The sequence below is a fragment of the Emys orbicularis genome, chromosome 2 (assembly GCF_028017835.1).
Source record: "Emys orbicularis isolate rEmyOrb1 chromosome 2, rEmyOrb1.hap1, whole genome shotgun sequence".
Classification (NCBI taxonomy): domain Eukaryota; kingdom Metazoa; phylum Chordata; order Testudines; family Emydidae; genus Emys; species Emys orbicularis.
Window position 1 is genome coordinate 130,391,383 of NC_088684.1, and position 27,846 is coordinate 130,419,228.

A 27,846-nucleotide genomic window follows, 5' to 3' on the forward strand; every position below is an offset into this window, starting at 1 on the left:
GGAACCCCTTTGGCTGCTGTTTAATCCTTTGTGAGGACTGTATGTGAGTTTATGGCAGGTCAGGTCCTGGGTTTGCAGACTTCAAAGCTGTGGACTGCACATGTTCAGATTATTGATTTGTCTGTCCCACAAAATGTTTTTTCCTGGCTGGTTTCCAGACAAGTCCTGCTACCCCGTGAGCTCTAAACATGATCTGGGACCTCACTGGGACGTGCCCCTCACCCTGGCATCCAGAAGCTTTAGGAACACATTGGTAGTGATACTTAAGTGCTGACAATCTGCTCCGCCTCTGCACTGTGGGCCTTAACCCCAAGGATTTATGGCTCAGACACAGATAAGATGCATGGGAGACTAAGAGGATGGGCTGAATTTGACATTTCTCTGCTCTTCCCCCCCCCCCCCCCTTACCTGCGCTCTGTTGGATGGAGAAGGCAGCGTTCGACTGACATGGGTTAGTGCTTGCTACCTGATGCAAGAAGTGAGTGTTTAGGAGGGATTTGGACGAGGAGCCAGGACGATTGGGGGATTTCTCTGTGTGTGGAAGATGGCACAAAGGTGGTGGCAGCGGGAGGAGGAAAGCAAAGGGACTGAGCCTGGCGTGGTGGGCAGAGAAGGGATATGTTAAACACTAAACTCTATCTGAATGATGGAGGGTGACAGATGATGACATCCCTGGCGCAGTAGACAGTGCAGATGGACCCATGCGAGTGGACTCTGTTGTCCTGTGGAGAGGCCAACAAAGCCAGTGGGTTGTTTCATGGATGCAAGAATCCATTTGCTGGACCAGAGCTGAAATTTAGCAAATGAGACTATAGGTCCATGGAGGTCAGAACTTTCGAGTCCTGTGTCCAACTTCCACTGAAAGTCAGATTTCGTAAGGCCCCTTTGGGAACCCCAGGGAGAATTGCCACGCTCCTTTATCAAGGAGAACTGAATCCCCTCTGCTCTTGTGGCAGACTTGGGTTTCTCAGTGACTTCACAAGCGAAGGGACTTACTGCTTCCCTTATATGTAACACCCTTCTTTGCAGTAACAGTAAATAAATGAGGAGCCTGAAGGAAAAAATATTTTTAATAATCCTGATTTTTATTAAGCAATTTAATGCAACTGACCTTTAACTACAACTGCGGGAGCAGGGAAGAGGCAGGACGCCAGTGCCATCTGCTTCCACGGAGATTGCACCTAAAGCACTGGCAGGATGTGTGCTTACCCCCACTGTGCCAGAACAGGCTCCTATGGGCTGATCGTACCCAGAGAGTAGTGAACTACCAAGAAATGCTGCTTTCTGAGCCTTTTAATGGGTGCCACATTTGCTCCATATCTTAAGCTTCTTATAAACCCGGATACTCTGTTCCCACAGACAGTCTTGTAACATTTATCAATTCTACCAAAAAAAAAAAATCCTTAGAGATTCATAGTTTAAGGTCCGAGATGCTCCCCTTATTCTTCTGAGCCTCGCAGTCTGGACTGGCTTCCCCCAGCAAAGGAGGCCATGGATCTGTGTTTATTATTATTACAATTGGTGTTGTTGAAGCTCCTGCTCCTGCTGAGCCAAGGGGTGAAAAGGAATGTTGCTGGCAGCCCTGCTGCTCAAGCACTTGCTAGTATTAAGAGACCGTTCAGGATGAATGTTAGTTTGGAATAGTGACCACATTTCTCAGAACTGGGGGCCTAATACTTGGACCCCTTAATCTGTATTCAAGCTCCTACATAACTGGCCTGAATTTTTGAGTCGCTCTCTCTTAGCCCCCACCAGCAGCCACCTCAGGCCACCTGTGACTCGTGTCACAATGTGCTCATCACGGGAGGGACTTCTTGCCTTGGGAACTGCCAGGCTGCTGAGCTGCAGGAAAGTTCTGCAGCTTCCTGTCTGAATGAAGGTGAAGCAAAGGGTAAGTCCACACAGGGATAAAAAACCTGTGGCTGGCTCAGGTCAGCTGACTCAGGCTCGCGGGACTAAACATTTGCTGTGTAGACATTCGGGCTCAGTCCCAAGCTGAACGTCTACACAGCAATGTTTAGCCCCACAAGCGTGAGTCAGCTGACCTGGGCCAGCCGTGCCGCGCCACAGGTCTTTTATCCCTGTGTAGACATACCCCATGTATCAGATGGGCAATGGTTTTCTTCTAGTGAATCACCCCAGCGTTCGCTTATTCCCAACATTGAATGAATGTCTTTTGTGTTCATAGAAATGGGGCATAGGATGCTCTACTTAAGATGGACCTTTCAACTGGGGTGATCCCAGCCAGATCCTGGCACAGGCGCAAATGCAAATATTAAACAAAAAGCTCTTTTGGTCTTAAGCTTGCGCACTCCTCTCATCCCTAGTAAAACGCATATGGCATGACAGCGTTTAACCCTGTATTATCCCTGCTCTCGTCGTGTCCCTGACACTCTTCAAGAAGCTCAGGATGCCTGAGCCGCCGGTGCCCCTCTCTTGTAACGACGAAGGCGGGTTAATCTGAAGGTTGCCCACCCAGTGGCTTGGCTTTCCTTTCTTGGCTTTGGCATTAGCGGCTGCTGTGATGATGAACTTGGTGACAATAGCAATGTGGTAGGTTCTCAAGTCTGCCAGAATGGACACACACTGGTTGTAAGCTATGCGCAGCTTTTCATTTCCAGAGGACAGTATATGTTGCTTCAGTGAAGGGGCAGACTGGATTTCTTCTATGAAGGCCCTGTGGTGGGGTGGCATGTAGTCCCTCATCCGGTGTAGAAATGCAGCTGCAAAAGACCAACAAAGGAAGAGGTGAATCACTTAGCCAAAGATGGGAAGGGGGAGCTATTAATTGTTAAAACTAAACTTGACAATGCCCAGGGAATACTTTAATATTGGAACCTGCGTAACCTCTAGCCCACTGTGATTAGTTCTAGAGTGCTGCTGACAGGTGCTCTCCTGATTTTCCCCAAAATACCCTGCCAAGCACTCACTGACATGTCAGAGCACAGAATGCCAGCTGTGTAGAATGAACATGGATCAGTAAGGGACTAGATTGAAACCCACCCAGCACTTTTGCATTTGTGACCTAAGTCAGATTTGCCTGCAGATCCCAAGCATAGAAAACAAGCCCATATTCCCAACTGCACCCAGAACTCCCATCCATTGCTTCCTGGTAGCCACAGATCTTGGTAGGGAAGGTAGTGCCTGAGTCTCTGTCTGTCCCTTGATGGTAGCAGTGATGGTGACTTGCTCTATATCCTAAGAGGGCAATTGGAGACCACTTTTCCAGGCCTGGAGGCTATTAATCAGTGGCACCTTACTGAATCTATCATATTGATCCTGTTGCAACTCTACTCAAATTACAGAGTACACTAGAGACACTTAATGTAATATGGTCTCTCTTCACAAATGCATGCGGCTAAATATCCCCAATGAGTAATATTTGCTCTTATACCAAGAAAAATATCCCTAATAAACCAAGTGCATGCAATAAATCTGGAGAGAGATTGTAGTTCATTTAGCCTTGCTTAAGACTAAAACACTATCACTTTCCATTCTTTATGTTCTTTCAAGGTATATCTGTGTAACTGGGGGAAAAAATAATCAAGAGCATTAAAAATATTTGTGCCTTTAAAAAAAAAAAAACCTGATCAATATAAATTGCGGTTTTCAGCATGAGCCTATTTGTAAGAGGCCCTATTTATAGTTCAGATATAAGCCAATGAAAAATCACTTTGAGCATATTCAGCTCAAATCTGCACAGATTTTAGAAAAGTCTCTAGTAAAACTCTGCTCTCTTTAATAATTAATGCTTCACTCTGGTAGCAGGCTTCATAGTGCTTTGCAAGGTTGGAAAGCCTCAGCATCTCCATTCTACACGTGGGGAAACTGAGGCCAGGGGCACACTGTGATTTGGTAACACAGCTAGAAAACGAATCCAAGAGTTTCAGGTCCTGTGGGTGAAATTCAGCCCGAGGCTGATGCGCCACTGCTCTCCTCAAAGGAGGGCTTAAACCCAACTTAAGTGGGGCATTGGACTTGTGGTGGCACTCTGCAAGGGGTGGCTTATACCTAAGGTGCATTTCCTAGCCTGCCTTCAGAGGTTGAGGAGCTACTGCTGGGACGGTGTTCGTGTCTCACTGAAACGGGTGCAGCAGAAACCTCCAGCACATGTAAATTACTTTTCCATCTTTGCTGCTGCTCATTCCTCATGTGTCCTGTTTATCTCCATGAGGCAGGGATATGAAGTCATGCATCAAGCCCTTTATTAACAACATGTACAGGCAGCTTTGCTTCCCCTCCCCCTTTATCTCCTTTCAATAGAATAGGACTAAATGGAATGTGAAAAGAACCCTTTTTCCCCCCCCGTTCCCCCCTCCCCACTGCAGCGCACCACTAAGGTTACATATTTAACCCCAAAGCCAATGGCCACTCCTCGCCCACATGTCCTCGTTTCAGTTCCTAGTTAGGCTAATTATAAACAGGGCCGCCAAGAGCGGGTTCAGGCCCCGGTGGAAAAAAAAAATTTCGGGCCCCCCAGCAAGGGCAGACCAGCTAAACAGGGCCAACGGGGGGGGGGGGGGGAGCCAGGCCCCCTTACGGACCGCCGGGCCCCAGTAATTTGTACTGGCTTCCCCCCCCCCTCGTCGGCCCTATAAAGTGTGTACATGGGGGTAAGTTGATGTTACTGGCAGCCTCTGAAGTCTTGCACTTCCTGCCAGTGCAGTGTCCATATATAACCTAGACAGACCTGTTTGGTTTGAATTATTCTATTAATTAGGGCATGCCTTTGGGATTTGGTAATGGGGCTGCCAGAACCTGGGTTTAATAGACATCCTTCCACAATGTATTGAAGGGAACTTCTTCGCAGCTGACACAGAAGCAGGTGGATTTTGAGACAGTCTGATTTACACAAAGCTTTATCCGTTCGTAAATATACCTGATACAGAGCCACAGTCATTCATTTAAACAAATAAGCAAAGTGTTGTTTGACTTACTGCTTTCCTTGCTATGACGAATTGTTAATAACTCATCAAAGGCATGAAGTACTGTGCTCTGTGCTGCGCTCCCTCCAGAATATGACATAGGCTCATCAGAAACTCCTTCGTATATCAGCCCTCCTGGCATTGCTGGGTTATCTTTCCACCTTAACGAGAATGCAAGGCAGTAAGAAATGGTGCTTCAGTGAGCTAAGAACCCTACACAGGCTAGATGGAGTAAGTCTCCTAGGTAGGGCTCATACATCATCTCGGGGCTAACCCTCATTTTAAGTCAAGTCCTCAAATGTTAATATATTACACTGGAAGAAACTGAACATAAGATGCATATGTAACAACAAGCTCCTTTCATGCCTCGTCCTCCGATACTTCCCTTCCCCGTCCTGTCTTTGTCATCCCATGCCATGGCCGTGTAATACAGACTGCAGCGAATCAGATTAGGGACCTGCCATTTTTCTGTAAAGTGATACGCTTGACTGTTGTGCTGTATGAATAATGAATACAACAAACCAACAGCACCAATACTGATTTTTTTTTTCTTGTATTTAAAAATATAACCCATCCATCCCATCTCAAGAAAATTCACCAGGAGAAATAGGTGATGGTACTGGGGATGAGCCATCAAAGACCGCTGCAATAATCCTTGTACTCCACCCAGACCTGTGTTGTCATCTGCTGCTCTGCTTAGAAAAGTTAGATGCCTGCAAGTCACCAGGGCCTGATGAAATGCATCCTAGAATACTCAGGAGCTAATAGAGGAGGTATCTGAGCCTCTAGCTATTATCTTTAGAAAATCATGGGAGACGGGAGAGATTCCAGAAGACTGGAAAAGGGCAAATATAGTGCCCATCTATAAAAAGGGAAATAAAAACAACCCAGGAAACTACAGACCAGTTAGTTTAACTTCTGTGCCAGGAAAGATAATGGAGCAAGTAATTAAGGAAATCATCTGCAAACACTTGGAAGGTGGTAAGGTGATAGGGAACAGCCAGCATGGATTTGTAAAGAACAAATCGTGTCAAACCAATCTGATAGCTTTCTTTGATAGGATAACGAGTCTTGTGGATAAGGGAGAAGCTGTGAATGTGGTATACCTAGACTTTAGTAAGGCATTTGATACGGTCTCGCATGATATTCTTATCGATAAACTAGGCAAATACAATTTAGATGGGGCTACTATAAGGTGGGTGCATAACTGGCTGGATAACCGTACTCAGAGAGTTGTTATTAATGGTTCCCAATCCTGCTGGAAAGGCATAACGAGTGGGGTTCCGCAGGGGTCTGTTTTGGGACCGGCTCTGTTCAATATCTTCATTAACGACTTAGATATTGGCATAGAAAGTACGCTTATTAAGTTTGCGGATGATACCAAACTGGGAGGGATTGCAACTGCTTTGGAGGACAGGGTCATAATTCAAAATGATCTGGACAAATTGGAGAATTGGTCTGAGTTAAACAGGATGAAGTTTAACAAAGACAAATGCAAAGTGCTCCACTTCGGAAGAAAAAATCAGTTTCACACATACAGAATGGGAAGAGACTGTCTAGGAAGGAGTACGGCAGAAAGGGATCTAGGGGTTATAGTGGACCACAAGCTAAATATGAGTCAACAGTGTGATGCTGTTGCAAAAAAAGCAAACATGATTCTGGGATGCATTAACAGGTGTGTTGTGAGCAAGACACGAGAAGTCATTCTTCCGCTCTACTCTGCTCTGGTTAGGCCTCAGCTGGAGTATTGTGTCCAGTTCTGGGCACCGCATTTCAAGAAAGATGTGGAGAAATTGGAAAGGGTCCAGAGAAGAGCAACAAGAATGATTAAAGGTCTTGAGAACATGACCTATGAAGGAAGGCTGAAAGAATTGGGTTTGTTTAGTTTGGAAAAGAGAAGACGGAGAGGGGACATGATAGCAGTTTTCAGGTATCTAAAAGGGTGTCATAAGGAGGAGGGAGAAAACTTGTTCACCTTAGCCTCTAAGGATAGAACAAGAAGCAATGGTCTTAAACTGCAGCAAGGGAGGTCTAGGTTGGACATTAGGAAAACGTTCCTAACTGTCATGGTTACACACTGGAATAAATTGCCTAGGGAGGTTGTGGAATCTCCATCTCTGGAGATATTTAAGAGTAGGTTAGATAAATGTCTATCAGGGATGGTCTAGACAGTATTTGGTCCTGCCATGCAGGCAGGGGACTGGACTCGATGACCTCTCGAGGTCCCTTCCAGTCCTAGAATCTATGAATCTATAAGTGCTGCAGAAAATGTGCTCTGGGTAGACGAGCGCTGTGTGTGTATCTAATGACGCTCATGCTGTGCGCTTGTTTGTAAACTATCATTCAGAACCTTCTGTAGCCAGATGTTGAAGATGCTCATGAGATCAACAATGCCTATTTTAAGCCCTTTGTTAACAATCACATAAAGCAGAATGACGACAGCTCGGATTTTCTCGGCTGCCTGGAATACTCAGGAGAAGCATAACACTTGCGCAGGGCCACAGTGTAGTGGGGGGAAGGGTCTCTATTGAAACAGGATTTACATAAAATGATATTTTGGCAGTGACCAGTATGGTGGTAAAGCATTTTATCAAGATAAACTCTTGGCTCCTGGGATTTTAATTCCATTCTGTATAGTTCTTTAGGAATTAAAAGGGGTATGGCTTTTTAAAGTAAGTGTGTGTGTGTGTGTGTTCCTTAGCAACAGAACATATAATTGCAAGGAGCAAGCTCTCAAGGTAATATGCAGGGATTGGGCACTCAATTCTCATTAACCTCCAGGGCGGTTACTCTGAAATGACTGTGTAGTGGTCTTAAAATGTAACCTTAATTGTCTCCAGACACCAAGAGCATGCTGGCTCATTGTAGTAGCCCCTGGACTGCTGCATAATAGTGATCGATCCATTCCATGGTTTTGAAACCAACCCCTCTCCCTGGTAATCTCTCTCAATTTCTCCTTTTAATTTATAGTGCAGAGCTTACAGGTTTGCTATGAGCTAAAATTTTCTAAACAACTCTTCCTCAGCATTGAATATTGAAATGTCATGCCTGTTAGACTAGACGGCAAGGGGGGATTATTAAAAGATCCAAAGGGTAGTTAGGCTCCTATCTAACCCCCCTGTCCCTGACTTTCAATGGGGAGCTGGAAACCTAGCTGCACTTTGTGTCTTTGGAATCTCCTCCTACATTGCACCAGGGACCTGTCTTGTTTTCCTATAAAGCACCAGGCTTGACTATGCGATAGTGTGAACCATGGTAGTGGAAAGCATACATGCTCTGTCACCTGAAAACAAATTTCATAGAATATCAGGGTTGGAGGGACCTCAGGAGGTCATCTAGTCCAACCCCCTGCTCAAAGCAGGACCAATTGCAGTGGTATCACCCCAAACCCCATCACTGTTGCTGGGACACTTGTGTTTGGTGGTTTGGGTTTTGCTAAAAGGAAAATAGCAAAATAACATTGCTGTATTAATCTCAGATCTTCTGGGTTAGGAGAGCATTTGAGGCAGATATTACTAAGTCCTAAAAGTTTTTGTTTGTTTTTGTTTGGGGTTTTTTTCCTTGTCACCTTTCCTTAGCATAATGATTCCTCTGGATACAGAGTAGGGACAACTTCCATTTCCTGTAATGGAGTGCAGGGTTTTACCTTTATGTGATGTAATTCCCCTCACAAACATTAGTCTTGAGCAAACCAATAAACTGGCTAGTCATGGTTTTTCTTGACCTGATGTGCTTTTTCCACCACTGATTCAAACCCTGCAAGGTTTGCTTTTATGCATCCATGTTTACAAATGGCTAAAAGCTCTGAATGGAAAGGGGCGGGGGCAGGAAGCAGGATTCTGGAAATAACTCTGCCGTGCCGTGAAAATATCTCCTGGCTTCTGAAGAATGTATGTATTTAGCTGTTTATGCTACTGAAAGGTTGCAATTTTGGAGGTTTCAGTTAGGTGTCTGGGGCTGACCCTCCCCCTTACTTTAACTTCCAGGAACAGCTGCTCTACAAATCTAAGAGGGAAAATAGTTTTATCATCAAACTTTCAGTTATTTTTAGCTCTCCCAGAAATACATTTATAGTAACCTCCAGTCCTGTGCAGTTTATAACAGAACAGAGTTTAAAAGGCCTGTATTTTCAGGCTGCCAACCTTCAAGACAAGGTCAGTTTAGATGGAAAACTGAAGAAAATTTAAGATGCAGCAGGCCTTGACATGCAGGAACACTGAAACCTGTTACAAAATGAAAATTAGCAACCCAAAAATAACACTGGTATTAGAGTAACTTTGGGGGTTCTGAGCTCTCCAAGTGAGGATCTGGCATGACACAGGCGTTTTGAACAAGACTTCAATTATTCCTGAGATCTATCTTTTTGCTTTATACACACGAGTGGCGGTGGGGGTTTTTTGGTTTGGTTTTTTTTTCTTTCTGTTAATGAGCAGCATCCTATTAAAACAGTGGCAAGGTAATTTGTTAATGTGATTCCATGGAGAACCGCATTTAGCAGAAGAGACCTACTGACCTTCCAGCAATGTCTATAGAGACTATATAGCACAAGGTCAGGAAGAGAGAGCTGAAAGTACTTAGACTGTAATCTCTTTGGGGCAGGGACTGTTGTTTTGTTCAGTGGGACAATGGGGTCCTGTTCCGTGACTAGGGCTCTGAGGCAGTACAAATAATTAACAATGTGTCCAACAAAAAACCACCCATCTCCCAGGGTTGCTAGATGGGTCAAGAACTTTTCATGATCCGTTTCCGTATGATTGATACTAACAATGTTCATGGTGCAGAGAACACCAGGGGTCGGGGGGAGAGTTGGTCTTTTGAAAGGCAGGGACAGATCATGGGGAAAGGCAGAAGAGGAATTCTGACCAGCCTTTGTGCTCTGCTCTCTTGCTGATCCAGGTTCCTGTGACCACTGTCTCCATATATGAGAAGTTTGGGATTGGGGCACAGTGGAACACACCTGAGTCCCTGTGACATCTTCGTCCCATGCGTTGGGCTGGCCCAACGTGGATAAAGCAAACCAAACATTCCCTTTCCAAAAGAGAGGGCTCTTCTCCTCATGCCTAGGCACAAGAGCATCACTCACTATAACCCGAGTTATCTCTGCCACACGAGAGAGACTGTGGCACCCGATGTACTTACATTAGGGCTGCCTTCCTCCAACAGCCTCTTCTCTACCCTTGGGAATTGCTGACATGATCATTCCAGAGGGAAATGCGCACCTCGTACTTACCCAGACAGAAAGATCCGGATCACGGCATAAAATATTGCTGGATCCACATAGTCTAGGAAAGAAATCAAATTGTGATGTTACTCCAAGCCAATGGCAGTTAGTTACATCTGCATCAGCCTTCCCCCATCTCCCATCACTTCCTTCTCAGTCTGAGTGAGAAATGTCCTGAATCTTTAGAAAAACAACTTGCGGAGGAGGCTGGAATGCTGTGTGCTGCCACCGTCACCCTCCAAAATGTGACCTGGCCCCTTTAATGCTCCCGTAAGCTTCATTCATGGCACTGAACGTTCACTTGAAATAATGGAACTCCAGGTACTGCGAGCTGTTGCACCACGTGATTGGCTGATGAAGCAGAATTAAGCTGTCTCTGGCCAAGAGCTCAGTAGCTTGGGCTGTTGCGCATATTGCTGTATGGATTCTTCCTTGATGCTGTGATGCTGGCTCTGCCGTACTCCTGAGACTTCAGTACCATCCCTCTGCCTTGGCCCCTGCTGGCTGAGAGCTGTAAATGCTCTCAAGAGCACGTTTCCCCCATATCCTAGAATATCAGGATTGGAAGGTAATTTGACAGCAGCTATAAAATCCCCCCTCATTCTTCTCTTCTGCAGTTCCCTCAGCCTCTCCTCATAAGTCATGTGCTCCAGCCCCCTAATCATTTTTGTTGCCCTCCGCTGGACTCTTTCCAATTTTTCCACATCCTCCTTCTAGTATGGGGCCCAAACCTGGACACGGTACTCCAGATGAGGCCTCACCAATGTCGAATAGAGGGGAATGATCACGTCCCTCCATCTGCTGGCAATGCCCCTATTTATACAGCCCAAAATGTTGTTAGCCTTCTTGGCAACAAGGGCACGCTGTTGACTCATATCCAGCTTCTCGTCCACTGTAATCCCTAGGTCCTTTTCTGCAGAACTGCTGCCAGCCACTCGGTCCCTAGTCTGTAGCAGTGCATGGGATTCTTCCGTCCTAAGTGCAGGACTCTGCACTTGTCCTTGTTGAACCTCATCAGATTTCTTTTGGCCCAATCCTCTAATTTGTCTAGGTCCCTCTGTATCCTATCCCTACCCTCTAGCGTATCTACCACTCCTCCCAGTTTAGTGTCCTCTGCAAACTTGCTGAGGGGCAATCCATGCCATCCTCCAGATCATTAATGAAGATATTGAACAAAACCGGCCCCAGGACCGACCCTTGAGGCACTCCGCTTGATACCGGCTGCCAACTAGACATGGAGCCGTTGATCACTACCCGTTGAGCGCGACGATCTAGCCAGCTTTCTATCCACCTTATAGTCCATTCATCCAGCCCATACTTCTTTAACTTGCTGGCAAGAATACTGTGGGACCCATTTAGTTCTGTCTGTCACCGTGGGTGTCTGATCACATTTCAAATGTGTTCCGTGCAGCAAACGTGCTCTCCCCACCTAAGCACGTCAAGGTAACTTCACTTGAAACCAATGCATCACAGTGTCTATGCCTGTCTGTGTTTCTTGTCGGTGCAGGATCATGCTGCTGCTGGTAAAGTCTGATTTGCAGCCCGCCGGTGACAGCGGAGAATCACAGAGGGTTCAAAGGTCAGTGTGGCTGACATTACCCCCCGCTGTACTTGAATCTCCGTAGTGGAGAGGCAGGGGCATGAACATCTGGTAAAGCCAGGAGCTGTTGTATAAAAAGAACTGGTCATTTATAAGGATGTGTAATAACAGAGGTGCAGCCCAAACTCCTCTCACACTTAGACCAGGGGGACTCTCATAAAGAGGGCCACGTTGTCCACCGTAGGGACAATCCTGGTTTCGGCCCTACCTGGCTGCTGTATCTCAGACAATTAACTGTAGCTGTGTGTGTTCCATGGAGCCCCTTTCTGTAAAATAGTCGTCTGCTTCACAGAGCTTAGTAAAACCTGTGTAGGGAAGTGATTTGAGGTCCCTGGGTAGACAGTGCCATGTTAGCATTAAGCATTCACTCCTCTGGAATTCCCTATTTCCATGCCAGGGGACAGACACCAGCCTAGCCCTTCGCTCCAGCTAAGCAAGGCTGGTCCGAGCTGCTCTGGAATCAGAGGGGAGTTGAAGAGCAGTGAGAGGCTTTTCAGTGTTGCTGCTCTGTCTCACAAAACTCACTTGATTTTATGCAGGACTCTTGCTGAGCCATACATGCACACACATCCCTGCAGTGTCCTGGGAATATCTGTCTTGTATTTGATTTTCTCCAAGCCATGACACCTGCAGCCCTGTCCCTGCCTAGAGTCTTTATCCTCTGAGTCCGGTGGCACCTTAAAGACTAACAGATTTATTTGGGCATAAATTCTCGTGGGTTAAAAACCCACTTCTTCAGATGCATGGAGTGAAGATTACAGATGCAGGCACTGTTCTACTGACACATGGAGAGAAGGGGGTTACCTCATAAGTGGAGAACCAGTGTTGACCGGGCCAATACAATAGTCCACTCCCAATAATTGATGAGGAGGTGTCAATACCAAGAGAGGGAAAGTTGCTTCTGTAATGAGCCAGCCAGTCCCTATTCAAGCCCAAATTAATGGTGTTAAATTTGCAAATGAATTTTAGTTCTGCAGTTTCTCTTTGAAGTCTGTTTTTGAAGTGTGTTTTTTGTTTTTTGTTCAAGTATGGCTACTTGTAAATCGGTTAGAATGTCCAGGGAGATTGAAGTAGTGTTCTACTGGCTTTTGTATGTTACTAGTCCTGATATCTGATTTGTGTCCATTTATCCTTGTGCGTAGAGACTGTCCGGTTTGGCCAATGTACATGGCAGAGGGGCATTGCTGGCACATGATGCCATATATCGCATTGGTAGATGTGCAGGTGAATGAGCCCTTGATGGTGTGGCTGATGTGGTTGGGTCCTCTGATGGTGTCGCTAGAGTAGACATGGGGACAGAGTAGGCAACGAGGCTTGTTACAGGGTTTGGTTCCTGGGTTAGTGTTTCTGTGGAGTGGTGTGTAGTTGCTGGTGAGTAACAAATTTAACACCATTAATTTGGGCTTGAAGAGGGACTGGGAGTGGCTGGCTCATTACAGAAGCAACTTTTCCTCTCCTGGAATTGACACCACCACCACCTCAATTATTGGGAGTGGACTACATCGACCCTGACCGTATTGGCCCTGTCAACATTGGTTCTCCACATGTGTGGTAACTCCCTTCTCTTCATGTGTCAGTATAACAATGCCTGCATCTGTAATTTTCACTCCATGCATCTGAAGAAGTGGGTTTTTAACCCACAAAAGCTTATGCCCAAATAAATCCCTTAGTCTTTAAGGTGCCACCGGAGGACTCCTTGTTGTGTTTGTGGATACAGACTAACACGGCTACCCCCTGATACTATACTCTGAGTGCAAATGTATTTCTGCTCCTGTATCCCAATGAATTAATGTTTGTGCAGTGTTCTAAAGACATTTAAGTGTGAAGAAGTATTATTACCGTGCATCCGTTTCAAAGCATCAGTCATCTCTTTAATGGCCTTTGCCATCTCTTGCAGGGCCTTATGCAGGGCCTCTTTGTCAGGCTGCAGGATGGCATTACCTGCCTGAACAACGGCCTGTAAGAGAACAGTGGAAGAGCTGTGATGTACTGGAGAAACGTGGGTTTATGTGCCCTCGGTGTGCCTCTGGGCACACTGCCCCCTCTTCCATTGGGACCGGCTCTCCTTATCTTATTGGCTCATTCTGAGTTCACCTGGCAGGGCTTTTTCACCTTGCCATGGTAAGAGAAACCTAAGCAAACTGCCATCGTGCTGTAGGGTGCAGATGGTTCTGAATTCCAACCCCTGAAACTCTGCAGATGCTGGGACGGGATCTCCCAAACCAAAGCACAGGAGACATGGGGGTTGTGTGCCCATCAGTGCCCCCAATACTGGATTGCACAAGTGACTTCCTGAGTAGTGGCAGACACTGGTCTCCATGGCCGTGTTTGTGACCGTCTCTGTTAATCGACAGCACAGGGGGAGAATGGGCAGTAGCAGTGCAAGCATCCGTATATGTACGTTCTACACAAACACAGAGAGAACCTTCCCCCCTGGGGAACACCTGCTAGGCAGCTTCACTCTACATATCCCATGTAGTTCTCTGCCAAGACTGCTAACAAAGCAGCCTGTGTCTTCTGAGAACAGCCGCCCCTCCTCTTCCAGGGGAGCGGCCATTTGTCAGGCTGGGGTACTACAGATCTGGGCCAGGCTGGAACACGTGACCCTTCATCTTTATCTTCTGTTTAATTCCTAATAAATCTGACTCCGATTGGATTGTGTTGACTGCAGGGCAGACCACCTTCCCCCCCCCCCCCCAACAGACTCTTTTGACAACAGGCCATCCCGCTGATACCTGTGACCTCCTGTCCGCTTTGCCTATGTCTGCAGATCTGAGTGAATTGCATCCGGAGTCGTAAAGCATTAAGAGAGAAATGTTTGTCCGCCCAGGAGGGCACTGTACGAGTTGTACTGTACCTTAACCCCAGGCGCTGCTGCCTTCTCAACAAGGAGAGTAACTAGAATGAATCCTCTCAAACTCTCTCCGCCAGGCAGTGAAAAGATGGTGTCCAGATTCCTTTAAGGAGGATAATTTTGAAATCACATAACATGTGGAGATTGAAACACACACATTCTAGGAATGAGACTAACTGGCCCTTCATTGCTCTGAAGTGCAGCCAGGTTCTAGCCAGACCCTGCAACACAAGTGTTGTTTGCCCTAGCTTTGGGCAGGCTCGAGTACGCTACAAATATTGCTGCTGGTTAGGTAGCAGTATGGGGATATAAAATACCTTCCTCCTCTTTATCCCCTACCCCAGCCGCCACATCCGGATTTGGGAGAGGATGCCACACACTGAGAACCCACCTAACATGCCCAAGTCTTTGGGTATTCAGAGTGGAAGACGTCTGCATTGCAGATGGCAGCACCTGCCTCCTGTGCAAATTGCAAGTGGCTCGTACGTCCCACTGCCAGCCTCTCAGATCAAAGTGGGGCAATGCATGCTGGGGCATGTAGGGTTTGATTTTTTTCAAAGGAGCTCAGCACCCCACATGCATCCAATGTGCCGAGTCGATCGACTCCACCATCCATACCTATGTGTGAAAGATCACAGCTGTAGTCTGGTTTACAGAAGTCTGGGGGTCACATAGAGGCCACCCAGCTACTGCTTTGTAACACTGGAATTCCTCTGCCCAAGAGTGAGCTGTTATGTTGTGCTCATGTAGCAGGAGACAGATGTAAACTAAAAAGAGCCCTGAGGTGATGGAGCAAATAATTGAATTGAAACAAAGCTAATACAGTTAAATAAATAAGCATATTAGATACTTACTCAATTTCCAAAGGCCTACAGGAGTTTCGGGTGTTGACAGCAAATGTGCAAGAAAAGGAAACAGGAATAACAAATCACTATATAGAAATGGAATCTATTACCAAAGACGACGTACGTGTGTGTGTGTGTGTGTGTGTGTTTCAGAATGAGATTTTGTCCTAACACTGATGTTAACAGTAATGTGGCGTTGGCTCCTGTTTTCCTGTGTGCGCACACCACAACCCCCCTCAATTGACAAAGAGCTGAACTTTCCCACCAAACCTGAAAAGATCTTTGTATGGAATATTTATCCTTTATGCCAGCCAGGCTCAGAACGGAGTAGGACAGGGAATATTTTAAAGGATTCTCAAAATGTCAGAGCTAAAATCTAAATCTGAATGGACAAAAATGGTCTTAAACCTTCCTGCTAGATTGACCAATGGTTGCATTTGTGCTGATTTGATACCTAACAGAACCACTTTAACAACTTGATTTCACTCTGTCCAGATGTAGATTTCATTGTTCTTGCATTTACCCATTAAGATTCTTTTTCTTCCAGTTCGCTAGCACAAAATCTGCATGAACCAGGATAGGAGGCAGTCCCAGCATCTGAGAGATCTCCCAGTAGGGAACAGCAAGGTTTCGTGGCAGAAGCTGGAAGACACAAACTTGTGCTTATTCATTTTCTCCTGAAAATGATCCAGTTGGAATGTTAAATGTAGCAGGCTCCTCGTCTGCAGGGCGCCGGGTCACCCTGGTCTCAGACACCAAGAGTACATCTACGCTGCAAGAAAAGGAGTGTTCTTAACTCGGGTTGAAGTAGCAAGGAAGACCCAGCAATCTGGGTTAAAGTTAAAGCCTACAGGGAAGCTGGGGTTTGAACTCAAGCTGCTAACCTGAGTGAAAAGCTGAGTTCCCATGTCTTTGCTGCCATTTTAACCCAAAGTAAGACGGTTCCTTTTTCTGCAGTGTAGAAGACAAACCCTCAAGCTGCAATTTGCTATAGATGCTGACTGATGTCAGGTAAGTTCAGAGCTTTGTAGCTGGCAATAGCACAAGCAGTTCCCAGCTCGGCATGGACTCTCCAGCTCTCTGCAGGTACAAACATTTTACCTGAAGGGGGCCATTCTGTTGCCTATTCTGGTGGCATTAATCTGAAAAGAGCAAAATCTTCTTGGCTTCAAAGAGCAAATAACCCGTTTGGTGCTGCTTTTACCTTGATGGTCTCCTCCTCTCCTTCTTGCCAGACGAACCCCATCGTGATGAAGCTGAGTGCAAGGTGGGCCAAGTGTAGCTCTCGGTGCCCTTTGAGATGCTGACTGCTCAGCTGGGGCATCTGCCAACGAGAAACATGTGAATAAGGCATTTTAGAGTGGTAAAAATTAACACCACCAAAGATCTCAATGCACTCGGCCAACTCCCAGTGCCCTGGGGAGATCTTCTCCTCCCATAAACTGAGGCCCCAAAGCAAAGTAATTTGCCCTGCATCACAAAACAAGTCAAAGTCTGAGCTCAGAACAGGACCCAGGCATCCTGATGCCCATCCCTGTGCTGTCACATCTGTGAAATATCCTTGCCATCTTCAACACAAACGGTTTCTCTGCTCTGCTCAGCCTTCTCTTCTTTCTGCCTTATAATACGGCTTATTACACTGATGGAACTTCTCAGTTGTAGCACTACTATATGGTAAGCCCCTGGTCTTTTTAGAGCAATGGCTCTCATCCTTTCCAGACTACTGTACCCCTTTTGAGGAGTCTCTCTTGCGTACCCCCAGTTTCACCTCACTTAAAAACTACTTGCTTACAAAATCAGACCTAAAAATACAAAAATGTCACAGTGCCCTATTACTGAAATTGCTTATTTTCTCATTTTTTACCATATAGTTACAAAATAAACCAACTGGAATATAAATATTGTACTTACATTTCAGTGTATAATATAGAGCAGTATAAACAAGTCATTGTCTGAAATTTTTAATTTGTACTGACTTCACCAGTGCTTTTTATGTAGCCCTGTTGTTAAACTAGGCAAATATCTAGGTAAATTGATGTACCCCCTGGAAGACCTCTGAGTACCCCTGGTTGAGAACCACAGTTTTAGAGCAGCTTTGAAGAAAGGTGTTCTTCCCTCTCAGATCTGGTCTTAAAAGAATAAAAAATAAAAAAATAAAAAATCAGAGAGCTAATTTGAGATTAAAGGTGCTGTAGCAAAGCTCTAGATGCAGGAATCTGGAATAGTTCCATGTTATGATTAACTCCAAAACCTATTTGCTTTCTAGCTGAAATGATGAGTCCTGGCCCATCTTTGTGCTTTACCTCTAGTGACACCTGAAGGAATTCTCTCCGTATTACTCACTGTATGGGAGAAGCTGTGGGGTTTTTTTTTTTTTTTTTTTTTTTTTTTTTAACTTTTCTTCTCTTTTGGTTTTTTAATCCTGATACATACATCGGGATCTATGTTTTCTTAAATGTTTGTTTTTTAGCTTTGTTTGAAGGTGAGGCTCCAGTTCTGCAGGTGCGGAGGTGACTGGCACCAACATTAACTTGAGGTTAATCCCCAAGAATCTTGAATTCAAGCAGAGGATTAAATAGGCACCTTGTACACTTGTGAACGGAGCTGATGGCTCTGGATCAGGTGAGGCAGGTTGTTGGCAATCTCCATCCAAGGCCCATAGGGAGCAGGGAGTTCGCTCTAGAACAGACAAAAGGCCTTAAATCATCAAACAATTCTGTTAGGAACTGGTGCAATAAAAAGTCATTGGCTGTATCTCCCCACTGACCCCTAATTTGATGAGCAAGTTCATGATTGGGGTAGTGATGGATGCTATGGGGCAGGAACAAGGGGCATCCGCAGAGTTCAGGGTGGTGTGACTGACGTAGCAGGCAGGACTGCGGGGTGGGATTGATGGGCATGACTGGTAGAGCTGCATGTTCAGGGAATCCAAGACTGGAGTAACGGGGAATTGAGGTGTGTCTGGACACTTGCACAGTGTATCACCAGGCAATATCTGGCTAATTATTAGCCTGCGTCCTCTTTCTTCTTGTTAAATGCTGTGGTGCTTAAAAAGAGCAGTGGGGGGTGGGTGGGTGGGTGTGTTTCCTATTTCTGGGGGGAAACAATAAAGCCGCCTTTCTTCAACTGGAAAATCCTGCTCCTTTCACTGTATTTTGTATCCACTGATTTTCATGAAGAATAATTCCCTTCGGGGCCACGTGGCTTTTATATTTTATCTGGGATCAATGTAAACTAAGTGGCTGTTTCCTTGTGTGGGATCTGAGCAGGACGAAGGTTTAATGGAGTTTTTTCTGCTTTTAAAAACGCCACTGTAATGACCCAGTGATAACTGATGTGAAACAAATCGCTTGTTCTCTCACCTGTTTGCCTCCGGCGATCCCAGTGATCGCAGGCAAGTTAAAGGAGAGGACAGGCTCGTTTCCTGACACTGCCCAATGTCGCTCCCGTTACTTCTGCCTTCCCCAGATTCTAAGGCATTTCCGTCTTCCTTGCAGCGAGGACCCAGGCAGCACGGTACTAGCTAGGGTGACCAGATGTCCCGATTTTATAGGGACAGTCCCGATTTTGGGGTCTTTTTCTTATATAGGCACCTATTTACCCCCACCCCCGTCCCAATTTTTCACATTTGCTGTCTGGTCACCCTAGTACTAGCTGACTTGCAATCCGTTTAAATGAGCTTCTTTTCCCCCTTCATTCAAGGACGGTTGATGGTATTTAAAACACAGATGCAAAGTAGGGAGTGTATTGTGGAGGTGCCCATCATGCAGGGAGGGGTGTTCCCCATGGTGCCAGTGGGGGAGTATAGGGCTATTTTAGGATTCCCCCAATGTCAGTCCCTTCCATCTCCATTAAATTAGAATTGAGACTTTTTTGTTAAGCACAAATGGAGTCATTTTCTTAGGTTTCTCACTCCTCTCCTGGGAGTGAGGCTTTATTCGGGAATAGCAAAGAGAATTGATGAAAAACTGAGTAGCAATTTGGCTGCACTACCAAGCTCAGGTTAGCCAGCGTCTGAAACTACCACTCAGCTCAGCTGAGCTCCCTGAAAAATCCAACCCCTCTGGTGTGTCTGCCCAGCCATTATGGTGCACAAGACTTTCAGGATGTCTTATCTCTGGGGATGGGTGTGGAACTTTTACATTATTTCTTATGTGCCAAAAGGGGAAGAAAATGAGCTGCTGCTGAAAGTACTTTTGTGATGTTTCTGGGCCTGCAACGAGCAGATGGGGCAGGGGATCTGGCTTGAATTGAATTGTTTATTTTCTGGTATTGCTGAGCACTTTCCAAACAGACACAAGCACAGTCCCTGCAGGGAGAATAGAACTCCTTCCCCAGCAGAGATGCACACACCAAGGGTGCCACTTTTAGTGACTATGTACATAATTATGATGATTCCCTTACCATAGCAGCATATTGTAGCTTGGCTCTAGACCAGTCATCCTCTGAGATGCAGACAAAGAACAGACCCAAGCAGGCAGCAATCCCTGCATTGGGAGCTGCTTGGCTGTGACACGTTCAACACCTCCGCTAACACAGTATTGACAAACCCCAAGCATTCAAAAGCTGAGTCAGGCCCCAGGTGACTTACAAAGAATCCAATATTTTAAGAAATCTCATGGTTTTTATTTGGCTTCTGATTTTTTTAGCTTTTATAGGGGTCACTTGTTCAGACTTACTCTGCAAAGCTTTTGTTGCTGTTGTTTAATGACAGATTCTTGTGTAGTAACACGTCTCTGAGAGCAGCATGTGAGGGAAATGGAGCCGCTCTGTAATAATTGGTGAACCATGTATATTGACCTAGTTACTGGGATATTACTGATGACTACGTCGGCTTAGATTAATGAGGAGGACTGTAAGGAAACTGAATGGCTCAAGATAATCCACCCTTTGGTAAACACTTGAGGGTTCTTGAGAGATGATGGTTGAACTATTAACTTTTGAAGACTGTACATCCTGGCTCCAGGCATCTTACAAAACGGGTTTTGATGAGCAGGGCCAAAGCCTGGAAATCAAAAGGGCCATGGCAGTTTAAAAAGGGAGTCTGAGAGGAGGAGTGGTTGTTTGTTTGTCTGGGTGGAACCAGACTGATACATAGGACCCATTGATGTGCCTGAAGAAATGAGGTCTGCTTCGGGGATAGTAAGCCTTTCGGTAAGAGAGACAGGTAGAGACTCTCTTTAAAATCCCTTTTTCTCTAAACGCTTTGTTCTGGTTGCAAAATAGACAGACAGCCTTCTGAACAGTATTGTCTGGTCCCTGTAATCCCCACGAGGCTCAGACTCCCAAAGGGAAGAACTGTATGTGTCAGACCTGCAGGCTAGGCATGGTTGATATGCAGGGTATATCGCTCAGGGCCTGGTCTAAAAGGGGGAGAATTATGGAACTCCGTCCCAGGAGAGAGAGAGAGAGAGAGAGAGAGGCCTGAGGCTGATATCTGAGGGGGTGCAGTCAGAGACCAGGAACCAGGGAGAGGTGTAGCTAACCATGTAATCGCACCACTGGGACTTTAATAACCCTGAATAGTGTGAGAATCGTGATTTTTATCACAAGTTGGATACAACTATGCACCAACATTTATAACCATTTCACAGTCTGGTAATCGCCTTAAATAGCACCACTGTGACTACCCAGGACTCTTTGGTTCCAGTACTCGGCTCATCTGAGAGACTCCAAAGGGGAGTGGGTGTTCATAGAAACATAGGGTTGGAAGGGACCTCTAAGTCCTAAAGTCCAGCCCCCTGCGCTGAGGCAGGACCAAGTAAAGCTAGACCATCTCTGACAGGCATTTGTCCAACCTGTTCTTAAAAAGCTCTAGAATAGGGAGGTTGTACAATCCCCATCGTTGGAGCTTAAGTATCCTTGTAGGTTAGATATTCGGAATAACCTTCTAACTACATCTCCCTTGCTGCAGTTTGAGCCCATTAGTTCTCCACCTTTCTTTGGTGGACATGGAGAACAGATGATCCCCATCCCCTTTATGACAGCCCTTCAAATATGTGAAGACTGTTGTCTCCCCTCAGCCTTCTTTTCTCAAAAGCAAATATGGCCAGGGTGTATGGTTTTTGTTTGTTTGTTTTTGTTTTTTAAATCTTTCCTCGTAAGTCAGGTTTTCTAAACCTTTTATCATTTCTGTTGCTTTTCTCTCCAATTTGTCCATGTCTTTCCTAATGTGCTGTCTCAGTGTGTGCAGAAGGCAATCAATCCTGCTGTTCTGGCATTTCACTATCTGCAGAACATGGTCTTTTTCCAGCGAAGGAACTGGAATGTCAGTTACCATCCTAGTGACTGTAAATACAATAACTTTAAGGGCCCGATCCTGCCAGGTTCTGAGCAGGTGAAGCCAGTGGGGTTGTCAACAATTAGTATTAGACTTTTGTAGTATTGGGCCTTTTAAGTGCTGGCACTGTGATTTAAACACAAGCTATTGGATATTAAACCACACTTGTTTAACTTCCCTGTCTGTATCATGTTTCTCAACATTTTACTTGCATAATCTTGAATTGATTTCTCGGCATCCCTGCAAGCTTCTGCTCAAGGAGTACCATTTATAATTTGCTGTCACTTTTTAAAAAGGATTAAAGCTGAAAGTCTGTATTCTAAAGCTCACTCTCTCCCCTGTACTCAGACTGACTAAAAATCTGTAAATACAAGATCAATTCTTTGGTGTCAAGTGAAGGTTTCATTTCCCCTCTCCTCGCAGCTTGCTCTTGGCACTTTTATTGCTTTTTAAGAATTAGAATCTTGTCCTCTATTTAATTTTGTTAAAATATTTAAGCAAAAAACAAATTGTATTTGTGTATAAATGTTAGTAAATGATTCAATTATAAGCTATTGCTATAGAATAAGAAAACTGCCCACCAACCCTTCTGTTTGAAAGTGCTGCATTTCCCTTGACATGAATGTCTCGTATAGAGAGAGAGAGTCCCTACCAGAGGATTTGGAAGAAGGAAGCCATAATCTTCAGAGAGATGAAATCTTCTTAAAGTAAAAAGCAGTGGTTTCTCCTCGTTTTCGTTATTATTCTCCATCATTAGACATATGAACTCGGCCTCAGTCTGGGAGAGTAAAACCTACTGCATAAGAGAAGGTTCAGACTCTATCTGGGTGCTGGCCCTGCCATAGGAAGCATCAAATAAGCACACTGATAATGTGCTGAGTAAGTGAAGCATTTTCCCTGGAATCCAGAGGTACTGAACCTTTGTCCTGGGCCTTGATTCCTCACTGTCCAGTGGCCAGTGGGTCTGAGTAAACATGATTAAAGGTTGCTGATAAGGCCGAGTGTGGAGCAAACTCTAATCTAAGCAACATCCCCTTATGGAAAAGTCCTGTAGAAAGATTCTCATTCTCTGTTAAGATGTGTGTGTTTTCTGGATACTCCTGTGGAATTTGATAAAGAGCTAAAGACTGACTTGGGAACCTTATTAAAAATATCACTCTAAAAGCCCACAGAATTTAACGGGGCAGGGGAATATCTACCAAGCCCTATTGGTTTAATTCCAATAGACATTATGGAAAAATCCTATGTCCATTTGTAACCAAAAATAAGCCCATCAGAGAAGGCGCATGTCTCCGTTGCACTAAGGTGCTTGTCATTTCCTGTGCTGTAGCAAAAGATGGCCTGTAGTGGATGCTGGCAATGACTCGCAAGTCACCTCCTCTGACCTGGAGCCAATGCGGTCTCCAGACACTGCAGTTTCCAGTAGATAAAAAGGTGCACCTTATATGTATGTTGCCATCCTAGCAATGTCAGTACAGGGAGGATGTATACAGGCTGTGTGGACTAGTAGAACAGTAGGAGCGTGTGTCAAGAATGCATGGGGACGATCTCTGCTGGCCGAGCATTAGCACTGTGATACGGGTAGCTGGTGTGAAGCCAGGAGAGAGGAAGACCTGGAATGGGTAAAGTTTGACTCGCTAGATGGTTTTAAGCAGGGCCTTTGCTTACTGCATCCTAGGCCGTCAGAAAGCAGTTTAAGGATCTGGCCTTCAATAAAAAGGATCAAATCCTTGGCTTGAACCTCTGAATGGTGGTGCAGGGAGACCACGCTGCATTGTGATCTGCACAGGGCTGGCAAGATAAGCAGGTCAGGCTGGGTCAGTGGTTGCAGGGGAGACATCCTGCGGGACCCTGGACTTCCTTTGGAAATATTGGTGATCAAATATTGGTATATTGGTCCTGCTAGTGAAGGCAGGGGGCTGGACTTGATGACCTTTCAGGGTCCCTTCCAGTTCTAGGAGATAGGATATCTCCATTTAAGAAAAATAAGAAATAGGCAGGCACTTCCCTGCTCTGAGGCAGCTCTGCCTGCCCCCTTAGTCACCTCAGCTGAGGGTCCACCCCTTCATGCTCTGATGTAAGATCCCGAGGCATGTTCCCAAAGCAAACCACAAGTTCCCTGTAGGTAACTATGTTCTGCCTCCTCCCTAGCCATGCCCCTGCGTTCCAGCCTTGGATACAAGAGTCCTCTCCCCTCCTTTGAACGGCTGTCATGCAGGTCTGGGATGCGCAGCAGCTGCGGAGTGAGTGTGTGTGTGTGTGTGTATGTGTGTGTGTTCCCAAGGAACTGCCTTGGAAAGGAGTGCAATAGGTGGCTGAACTAACTTCAGCCAGCCTCTCGCTCCTCTCTGATAGCTTAGACCCTACCCCCGCCTTGTAGGGAAGCCGCCCCGTTGCCAATGCCAAGTGCCCTGCGGCCTCTGTTATGTTCATTTGTGTCAGTTACAGTCCCCACTGTAGTGCTGTTGTCCTGAAAATTTGACCCATGTGGCTCCCGCAGTCTGCTCTGCAAAACCTGGCTCCGTAGCGCGGCCTTTCCTGTGTCTCCTGGGTGCTCTTTCTGATAATGGCCTGGGGGGGGTGTTCAAATATTTCCTCTCCTCCTCCCACACAGTAGTCAACACAGCTGCTACTGCCTATACATGCACACGCCAGCAGCCCTGCCTTCAATTTCTCCCCCCACACCCCAGTGCGGATGAGCTCCAGCACCCCTGTAAAGGATCTGGGAACCCTGCCTTCCCTCTGCTGGACAGCAAACCTACGCTTGTGCTTGCTGTGGCCAGAGCAGGACTTCCCCTGCCTGTAGCCACAACCCCAGTGAACCAGCTGACTGCAGCCTCCATGCTGAAGGTGAGGTCCCAGCGAGAGAAGCTGTGCACACCTCTCCGTTGCACGTGGGTTCTTGGCGTAGCTTGCTTGTGGCTCTGCAACTGGGCACCTTAGATATTCAAATTTGTCCTATTACTGGTCTTGGCTTGAACTCCAAAGAGCAGGACTCTCTTCCTCCGGCTGTGCAGCCCCTGTAGGGGTCATGAAGAAGTTTGGGACTAGATCCTTGGGGAGTGAAAATCGGCCAAGCTCTATGGACTTAGCTGGATTTACACAAGCTGAAGGTCTAGCCCTTGGTATCTCCATTGAACTCCCAAAGAATTACCCCACAGGGACTCTAAGCACGCAGCGGGCTATTGGAGTTACATGGACTCGTGAGGACACTAAACTAGCATCACAGCATGTTCATCTCCCACAGGAAAAGGGAGAGCAGGTTCTGTGGTCCTTAGTTCTACAATTTTCTTTTCTTTTTAAAGAAGACACATTTACCTTCAAGCTTCCTCTTGCTGTCTAGAATGTGACGGGTCCCACTGGTAACTGTTCCTTTTGGTAAGGAGATCTACACCCCACGTGTGTGTGTGGGGGGGGGGTGTTTGATTTGTAATGCGGTAGCACCTAGAAGCCCTGACTGAGATTGTGCAGCCCCCAGATGCATAGTGAGAAAGTCCCAGCCCCGAAGAGCTCTCACTCTGTAAATACAGAAACCAGACAAAAGGTGCAAAAATAACAGGAGTACTTGTGGCACCTTAGAGACTAACAAATTTATTAGAGCATAAGCTTTCGTGGGCTACAACCCACTTCTTCGGATGCATATAGAGTGAAACATATTGAGGAGATATATATACACACATACAGAGAGCATGAACAGGTGGGAGTTGTCTTACCAAGTCTGAGAGGCCAATTAAGTAAGAGAAAAAAGAAAAAAGAAAAAAAAGAAAAAAAAGAAAAAAACTTTTGAAGTGATAATCAAGATAGCCCAGTACAGACAGTTTGATAAGAAGCAAGTGTGAGAATACTTACAAGGGGAGATAGATTCAATGTTTGTAATGGCTCAGCCATTCCCAATCCCTATTTAGCCCTGAGTTGATTGTGTCTAGTTTGCATATCAATTCCAGCTCAGCAGTCTCTCGTTGGAGTCTGTTTTTGAAGTTTTTCTGTTTTAAGATAGCCACCCGCAGGTCTGTCAAAGAATGGCCAGACAGGTTAAAGTGTTCTCCCACTGGTTTTTGAGTATTATGATTCCTGATGTCAGATTTGTGTCCATTAATTCTTTTGCGTAGAGACTGTCCGGTTTGGCCAATGTACATGGCAGAGGGGCATTGCTGGCACATGATGGCATATATCACATTGGTAGATGTGCAGGTGAACGAGCCCCTGATGGTATAGCTGATGTGATTAGGCCCTATGATGGTGTCACTTGAATAGATATGTGGACAGAGTTGGCATCGGGCTTTGTTACAAGGATAGGTTCCTGGGTCAGTGTTTTTGTTCAGTGATGTGTGGTTGCTGGTGAGTATTTGCTTTAGGTTGGGGGGTTGTCTGTAAGCGAGGACAGGTCTGTCTCCCAAGATCTGTGAGAGTAAAGGATCATCTTTCAGGATAGGTTGTAGATCTCTGATGATGCGCTGGAGAGGTTTTAGTTGGGGGCTGAAGGTGACAGCTAGTGGTGTTCTGTTATTTTCTTTGTTGGCCCTGTCTTGTAGGAGGTGACTTCTGGGTACTCGTCTGGCTCTGTCAATCTGTTTTTTCACTTCAGCAGGTGGGTATTGTAGTTTTAAGAATGCTTGATAGAGATCTTGTAGGTGCTTGTCTCTATCTGAGGGATTGGAGCAAATGCGGTTATATCTTAGAGCTTGGCTGTAGACAATGGATCGTGTGGTGTGTCCTGGATGGAAGCTGGAGGCATGTAGGTAAGTGTAGCGGTCAGTAGGTTTCCGGTACAGGGTGGTCACATAAATACCACCCTGTACCGGAAACCTACTGACCGCTACACTTACCTACATGCCTCCAGCTTCCATCCAGGACACACCACACGATCCATTGTCTACAGCCAAGCTCTAAGATATAACCGCATTTGCTCCAATCCCTCAGATAGAGACAAGCACCTACAAAATCTCTATCAAGCATTCTTAAAACTACAATACCCACCTGCTGAAGTGAAAAAACAGATTGACAGAGCCAGACGAGTACCCAGAAGTCACCTCCTACAAGACAGGGCCAACAAAGAAAATAACAGAACACCACTAGCTGTCACCTTCAGCCCCCAACTAAAACCTCTCCAGCGCATCATCAGAGATCTACAACCTATCCTGAAAGATGATCCTTTACTCTCACAGATCTTGGGAGACAGACCTGTCCTCGCTTACAGACAACCCCCCAACCTAAAGCAAATACTCACCAGCAACCACACATCACTGAACAAAAACACTGACCCAGGAACCTATCCTTGTAACAAAGCCCGATGCCAACTCTGTCCACATATCTATTCAAGTGACACCATCATAGGGCCTAATCACATCAGCTATACCATCAGGGGCTCGTTCACCTGCACATCTACCAATGTGATATATGCCATCATGTGCCAGCAATGCCCCTCTGCCATGTACATTGGCCAAACCGGACAGTCTCTACGCAAAAGAATTAATGGACACAAATCTGACATCAGGAATCATAATTCTCAAAAACCAGTGGGAGAACACTTTAACCTGTCTGGCCATTCTTTGACAGACCTGCGGGTGGCTATCTTAAAACAGAAAAACTTCAAAAACAGACTCCAACGAGAGACTGCTGAGCTGGAATTGATATGCAAACTAGACACAATCAACTCAGGGCTAAATAGGGATTGGGAATGGCTGAGCCATTACAAACATTGAATCTATCTCCCCTTGTAAGTATTCTCACACTTGCTTCTTATCAAACTGTCTGTACTGGGCTATCTTGATTATCACTTCAAAAGTTTTTTTCTTTTTTTTCTTTTTTTTCTTTTTTTTCTTTTTTCTTTTTTCTCTTACTTAATTGGCCTCTCAGACTTGGTAAGACAACTCCCACCTGTTCATGCTCTCTGTATGTGTGTATATATATCTCCTCAATATGTTTCACTCTATATGCATCCGAAGAAGTGGGTTGTAGCCCACGAAAGCTTATGCTCTAATAAATTTGTTAGTCTCTAAGGTGCCACAAGTACTCCTGTTATTTTTGCGGATACAGACTAACACGGCTGCTACTCTGAAACCAGACAAAAGGTGGGAGAGGAAACAGAGGCACAGAGAGAGGAAGTGACTTGTCTGAGGTC

The 27,846-nt window shown here is 45.7% G+C and overlaps 1 protein-coding gene across 1 annotated transcript; it reads right to left on the reverse strand.

The window, feature by feature from the left end:
* Positions 1–2,352: 2,352 nt before the first annotated feature.
* LOC135875067 (indoleamine 2,3-dioxygenase 2-like) lies at positions 2,353–22,479 on the reverse strand. Its single transcript, XM_065400046.1, has 10 exons — positions 22,378–22,479; positions 18,029–18,124; positions 16,650–16,769; positions 15,969–16,087; positions 15,455–15,469; positions 14,604–14,703; positions 13,586–13,703; positions 10,156–10,207; positions 4,938–5,086; positions 2,353–2,723 (listed from the first exon to the last, which is right to left on the reverse strand). The coding sequence occupies exons 1-10, from the start codon at positions 22,477–22,479 to the stop codon at positions 2,353–2,355; spliced, it is 1,242 nt and encodes a 413-aa protein (XP_065256118.1).
* Positions 22,480–27,846: the final 5,367 nt, after the last annotated feature.

Bases quoted from the DNA above. Each gene is read 5' to 3' on its own strand.
- LOC135875067 (XM_065400046.1), bottom strand. From the start codon at position 22,479: ATGATGGAGAATAATAACGAAAACGAGGAGAAACCACTGCTTTTTACT. The intron at 18,125-22,377 runs GTAGGGACTCTC...TGTCTGTTCTAG, and splicing joins TCCTTCTTCCAAATCCTCTG to AGCGAACTCCCTGCTCCCTA. The intron at 2,724-4,937 runs GTAAGTCAAACA...GGTCTTTTGCAG, and splicing joins TCGTCATAGCAAGGAAAGCA to CTGCATTTCTACACCGGATG.